Source organism: Hemibagrus wyckioides, linkage group LG02 (assembly GCF_019097595.1).
Source record: "Hemibagrus wyckioides isolate EC202008001 linkage group LG02, SWU_Hwy_1.0, whole genome shotgun sequence".
Lineage (NCBI taxonomy): Eukaryota > Metazoa > Chordata > Actinopteri > Siluriformes > Bagridae > Hemibagrus > Hemibagrus wyckioides.
This window is the reverse complement of record NC_080711.1, coordinates 8638462-8645471: the sequence shown is the minus strand read 5'-3', so window position 1 is coordinate 8645471 and position 7010 is coordinate 8638462. Positions and strand designations below refer to the sequence as shown.

The 7010-nt window shown below is 39.9% G+C and overlaps 1 protein-coding gene across 1 annotated transcript; it reads right to left on the bottom strand.

Moving 5' to 3' along the window:
* Nucleotides 1-608: 608 nt before the first annotated feature.
* Nucleotides 609-4836, bottom strand: ndufa4a (NDUFA4 mitochondrial complex associated a). The gene is made up of 4 exons (XM_058412577.1): nucleotides 4679-4836; nucleotides 2103-2191; nucleotides 1576-1636; nucleotides 609-908 (listed from the first exon to the last, which is right to left on the bottom strand). Exons 1-4 carry the CDS (start codon nucleotides 4718-4720, stop codon nucleotides 852-854), a joined length of 249 nt encoding a protein of 82 aa, XP_058268560.1. The 5' UTR covers nucleotides 4721-4836; the 3' UTR covers nucleotides 609-851.
* Nucleotides 4837-7010: the final 2174 nt, after the last annotated feature.

Here is a 7010-nt window from a genome sequence, read left to right as displayed (position 1 = left end):
TAAATTAAATTTATCTAATATGTCTAACCCAGTGCACCAGCATTAAGCTTAATACAATTGTACATTTCAGGGCATGCAGAACTGAGGTGGCAGTCCCAACGATGGCAGTAGCAGAAATACTGTATGCAACTGGGCAGCACAACAAATTTAACAATAAAGTGCCAAGTCAAGCACTTCCCTTAGTGACAAGTGGCTTTATTCGAAAATGATATCAGACCAGGACGAAATATCCAAAGCACAGGGTTCAAGAGTTTAATTATAGAAACAGCCAGCAGGCAGGACATGCCAAAGCACAATCCCACAGCAGGAAGAGAGCGAGGAGGAGAAGGGTTTTTCTCCAATTCTTCTCCCTGAGCTAAGAATATTAGAGTTTCTGCAGGGACTCCAGGAATGTCTGTCTGTACAATTCTGTCTTCTGGAAGACAGCCATTACTTGGCTCTCTTTGAAAGGTTATGCTGGCAGGAGCTATTCAGGATGACAACGCTGAAGCTAATTAGTTAAGAGGGATGACTTTTCTGACTTCTGCCTTCAGGAACTGAGGATGCTTTTAAAGACTTGAGACCGACAAGCTCTCACAAAAACACAAGCACAACCCAGAGCCATCATGTTCTCTGTACAAGGGAGATAAAACCTCCTTTATTGTGTTGCTGACAAGGAAAATTTTGTTCAAATAATTTATAAAAAAGGTCTTAGCAAATGACTACAGACACCATTGTGCGGTTTATTCCATTTTCTCATGTAGGGTTGGAAGAAGCTGGAGGGGGAAAATGGGCAGATTGCTTGTTTGTCATTTTTCTCAAGCCCTTGGTCCAGCAGTATGCAGGGGGAGGCTCCTCCAGGTCGGATGGGTTTAGAAGTCAGGCCGATCCTTCTTCAGCTTGCTGTAGTCCGTGTTCACGGCGAAAAACTGCGCAACAAAAACAAGCAGAAAATTTAAAAAAAAAAAAAAAAAGAATTTCTAAATTCCCAATTTAGAAACAAGCGGCTGCCTTAACGAGATCTTTGGAAAATTCAATAACTTCGAACGCTCTTTAAGTGTCTAACTCAACTCTGTATCAAATTCACATTAAGGCGAGTGCTTGATTAGATTTGTGACTACTAACGGAGCTTGCATAAAATGAGCTAATGCAAGGTTTAATGAATTAAACTCATTAAGGCTGGAGATTGGGTTCTGATACGGTCATTCGCTCCTGCCAGAACTCTTAATTTGATCCCCTTAGGCAACATGGCAACAGTGCAAGGCTTACACACGTTCAGGAGCCCCCAATCTTTGCTTTCAGTTTACATAAGCGTAATGATCTACTTAGCTCAGCAGCAAAACTTCCGAGATGCGAGCGGATCTTTAATGTAATGTACATTTCATTTTCACACAGATTAAGGATACTAACCTTTCTAACACTATTTGGATTTGTTTTTTTGTTAAAAGCAATATTTTGAGGCATTACGAAACAGACATCATTAATCCAAAATCTGAGGTAAAATGTATAGAAAAATTAAATAAGTAAACAAACACATAGGTGCTGCTTTTAGGTCGGATGTAAGGTATGAATCAGTCGAAGCCTCCATCTTCCTACCTTGTACTGCTGGTTGGGCGCCAGTTTGTTCCAGGGTTCGGGGTTGTTTGCTTTGTCCCAGCTGTGAATGAGTGAATGAATGAGTGAATGAATGGGTGAATGAATAATGAGGGCATGCTTCCAAAAAAAAAAAAAAAAAAAACAGGCTCGATGGAGCGTTAATGCCTTTAACCGCAAGGAAAAACGATGCAATCTAACAACCGTCCAAAGTCATTAGAGTAAAGGAAGCATGTAAAATTGCTCATTAACATTACAGAGATAGATGAACGTTTTGCTTTGACTCTTAAACGTTCCTCTTACTGGCGTCCTCCTTAAGGAGAAAATTGTGGATGGAGGAACAAGGAGTAGATTTACAGAGCAAACATGAAAGTTAATTCCTTTAGCGGAAAGCTTTTTTTTTTATTATTTTATTTTATGCTGTCTTTTATAAGGGCTCCCTAGAGCTAACAGATATCAGCCATTTAATGCATCCACAAATAAAAAGCTGATAAAACGCAGATTTGTGCCAGAGGTGCTGTTGATCTTACCAGACGTCTGGGTTACGCAGAGCCAGTCTTGCCAGGTAAGTCAGAGACATCGTACAGCCGCCTCCGATGAAGACGAGGAGGGGGATCAGCTACAGGGAAGAAAGCAGGAAGTCATTTAGTTGGCAATCCACCCCTCATAGTTTTATACAGTTTAACAAAAAAGCAGATAAACATGCTGAGAAATATTGCCACCAATGTCATGACCATCAGTGGCAGTTTTACTTTCCATAATCTAGATTTGACCTTAAAGGTACTGAGATTATCCGAAACACACCCACCCACCCCCACATTTAAACTACAGCCCGGATTTAAGAAAGCATACATTTATTACAACACAATGACAAATGATTTTATTTATTTTAATAGCTTGCCTTGGCTCTCTTCCTACAAAGATCATGCTGTGTAGAAAGACTTTAATCAAGCTGTTTAAGAGTGACACGTCATTTCAAGAGAGACAAACAATTAAATAATTTAGATAGAACTATAATAACTAAATGTTTGTTTGTAATCAGATACAGGCTGGTAAAAGGTTCCATGACGTCCGTGTCAGAGCAGAGTGTTTATACGCAATTTCCTTTTTCACTTTATGAAGAAAGCAGCTTTTCACTCTTATCTTTACTTCTGGTTAAGATAAATGTGGAAGAGAAACACACTGCAGTTCAGAACCATTTACAGTAATAAATTTCCAATTTTCACTGCGAGAGTCACAAGCATGTAAAACCAAACCATTTACGTACTATTTTAAGTAGTGAGATGGCTGAACCTTTAACAGTTTATGCCAAACTTGCTCATTTTTTAAGCTCATTAAACTGGACTAAGAAAAGGGAAAACATGAAGCGTAATTGTCATTAGGGAGGCTGTGTGCAGAATAAGTGAACAAATAAAGGCAAACAAGTTTGCATTGCTTTAATTTTACCCTCTAAACTTTGTAAAAATCTGATTTAAAAAATTATATATTTATTTATTTATTTCAAGGTCTGAAGTATCAGAGTGTCTTTAATTTCCAGGCCCAGAGGCCATACTCTCCAGGGTACATCAGGATTTGATCTCGTCGTTTGGTGGAAAACATTTTAATGTGATTTGAATAAGTCCTTATCCCAGAATAGTATTAATGAGTCAAGTTTATTCTTCTAAAAAAAAAGTCTATAATAGAATCCAACAAGGCAACATTATGAGCTTCAGCACGTTTGTTCACAGTTAATTGCCAAATTAATGACTGTTTCAAGATTTGACTATTTTTAGAGCACGTCAGTAAATTTATTTAAAAAGTCAAGTCAAAAAACCACAAATCTAGCAACTTTTTTGAGCAGATTTTTAGTGACTCTCCTGCACGCGAAACAGCTCTACAGCACACGATACAGAACACGAAACAGAACACGATGCACGAGCCAAAGTTCAATCTTTACCAGTAAACAATCAGCGATCCCCATTATTCCCAACAACCGACCGCCAGCGTTCGCGACGACCAAGCCACCGACCGCCAGCGTTCGCGACGACCAAGCCACCGACCGCCAGCGTTCGCGACGACCAAGCCACCGACCGCCATTTTTCCAGACAAATAATCGCCAATGTTCAAGACAGCCAATCAAAAACTGTTCCCAACGACTGATCGCCATTAATCCAAACAACCAATCACTGATCAGCAGTGCTCCAATTCACTAATCACCATGGTGTCTACTAACCCGTGTGCTCATTTTAAATTCTCCTACCACGACAGCAAACACGCCACCGTTTTAATCCATTTTCGTTTCTGACAAAACCTATTCTTTTCCTTCTCTCTTCATGCAACTCTGTTTAATGACCATGATAAGATGCGTATTAAGCAGAGTCGCTAGGTAACAAGCAAACGCGCCTTTGACGTCACATGTTGATTTCTCCTGACTTTTGCATGTCAGCTGCTTTCCCCTAGGAAGACGGGAGACCTAGTGCGAGGTTAGAGAAGTTACAGGACAAACCAGTGCACGGAAAGTAAAGAAGTAGGACTGATGATGTCCTTGCTCCCACCAAGTGTGTGTGGCGTGGACGGTGGAAGACAGACAGATGTGATTTAAAGATAGCTGCACGCGCCACTTTTTGACCTCGGCTTGCACACTGAATGTCCTTTATGCCCTCACAGTTAGCAATGCTAGCTTCCAGCGGTGTCGCCAACACGTCTATAGAGTTTTTTTTAAACAAAAAAATGGTTGAGTTTTAATTCTTAAACCCGTGACAATACCCAAAACTGTATAACACGATTTAACCAAACAGCTGTGCTATTTAATCACTATTTTCTCATATAACTTCTCTGCGCATGCGCAGTACACACGAGCGACCCGTAACTTTAACATTTCTTCAAACATCCTTCAAACTTTTTTTTCTTAATAAAAACGAAAAATAAACAAAAGTTGCTTTCGTGTTTCTTTTAAAATATCATGTTAAAAGCGCTAAATGTGCCCACTCAAGACGTACATAATCTCGCGAGCCAGTCACCATGCTACCTTCGAGCTAATCCGGGGTTAGCATGGCGAGCATAGCTGATTAATCTCTTTAAACTGCTAACTAATGCTACATATCGAATCGAGTTTAGCTCTACTTACAGCCGGGTGGCTTTTCAGCTGTCGGCCAACTGTGCCCAACATTTTAGTGCGCTATAAAGTGTCAGAGAACGGGAGCAGGTTTCAGCTGCGGCCTTTGGTGAGAGTCACACTGAACGTTTAGGCTAACTCTACTAGCGACAACACTTCAAGTACACCCTCAGGTACTTTAAAATGTGCCTGTCTTAAATTCTTTTTTGCCCAATTTCTCTAGTCACTGACTGATATTTCCTCAATCTATTCTAAGTAATTATTTAAGTTTTTTTAATGTATATATCTATATATATTATATATTTTTATATCAGAATGGCGAGGTTGTTTCAGTTTTCAACAGGCAATATTTTGGGCACCCGATACCGTCAGTTTAGATAGTAAATAATCATGGTACTTCTCTGAGAGCCGCTGTAACCGTACATGGGTACAGGAAGAGTAAACATGAGATACTACACAAATGCTGGGTTTATTACTGAATATAATGTTGTAGTGACCAAAGTTTTATGTACACCTGACCAGCCTTGACCATTGTGCTATTTCAACATCTCACCCCCCCCCCCCACCCCCCAGCCCTTTACTATTACACTCATAAAGGAAGGATTTTTTTTTTTTACTAGATTTTGGAGCATTTCCTGTGAGGATTTGTGTTCAATCAGCCACAAGAACATTAGTGAGGTCAGATACGAATGTTGGGTGAGGAGGTCCGGTTTGAATCAGCGTTCCAGTTCATCTCAGTGGTGTTTACTGGGGTTGAGGTCAGGGCTATGTGCAGGACACTACATGCTTTCCAGTCCAACCTTGGTAAACCTTGTCTTCATGGACCTCACTGTTTTTATGCTGGAACAGATTTGTGGATGGATGGATAGATACTTTATTCATCCCAATGGGAAATTTACAACTTCCACCAGTATCCATTGTGTGCTTCCAGCATTTGTGTCAACAAATTGAATTTCCCCACTGTGGGATCAATAAAGTTTTATCTTAACAGATTGCGGAAGAACCACATATGGTGACTTTTAGACATTTAGTGTATGTAAGACTAGTATGAGGAGGTGGTGGTTCCAGGTAGGTTTGTATGTAGTCCTTGATTCAGTCTGGATCTCAATCTGTTATGTTTTCAAGTCTTCATTGTTACAAACACGTTTCTGATGCACAACAAATTACTCCTTATTTGTTTAGTATTAAATGAATACTAGAATAAACGACATTTTGCAACCTAAGCTTGATCTACCACCTGTCTCATTTTCCTGAGCTCTCATTTTAATGTACTATTAATTACAGAGCTCAAAGTAATGCGCGATGCCAACTCTCTTCAATCTTACTGAAAATATGAGAGTAATCTAACGTTTAATTGAGGTACTTTTTGTAATAATTTATAATAATGGGCAAGTGTAAGGATTTGAGCGAGTTTGACGAAGGGCCAAATTGTGATGGCTAGACGACGGGATCAGAGCATCTCCAAAACTGCAGCTCTTGTGTCTGCAGTGGTCAGTATCTATCAAAAGTGGTACAAGGAAGGAGCAGTGTGTATATATGACCCTGTCACCGGTTCACCACTGTCCCTTCCTTGGACCACGTTTGATAGATACTGACCACTGCAGACCAGGAACACCCCACAAGAGCTGCAGTTTTGGAGATGCTCTGATCCAGTCGTCTAGCCATCACAATTTGTCCCTTGTCAAACTCGCTCAAATCCTTACGCTTGCCCATGTTTCCTGCTTCTAACATCAACTATGAGGACAAAATGTTCACTTGCTGCCTAATATATCCCACCCACTAACAGGTGCCATGATGAGGAGATAATCAGTGTTATTCATTTCACCTCTCACTGCTCATAATGTTATGCCTGATCGGTGTATATATATATACATTAGGCATTCATTACTATGAACTTAGCATAACATAAACAAGGCAACAGAAATACATATATATATATAAATGTCCACAAGCACAGTCAGAGCACAAAGTAAGATAAAAAATAAAAAACTATATGCAATAATGGAGCTATAATGAATCTGCCTGGATGAGGACACCATTCTATCTTGCAGGAAATGTTAGCAGGAGGGTTTCACTGAGGTGAGATTTTCAGAAGAGTGTAAAAGATTGAAGATTGCAGATTTTGGGGGTGAGCAAGTGTCTAAACCCACACTTAAGGCTCCACCTTCCTGGCAACAAACTACTTTTTCATTCATCTAACCACAAACATAAACAGCTAGAGATGGTCATATCTAGAACCGGGTTCTCTGTTTAGATGAGAACAAGTCTCAAGGTGAGTTTATCATATACAGAAGAATGGCTATACCACTGTGACTGTACCAGCAGACAGTCTGGCAGTTAAAAT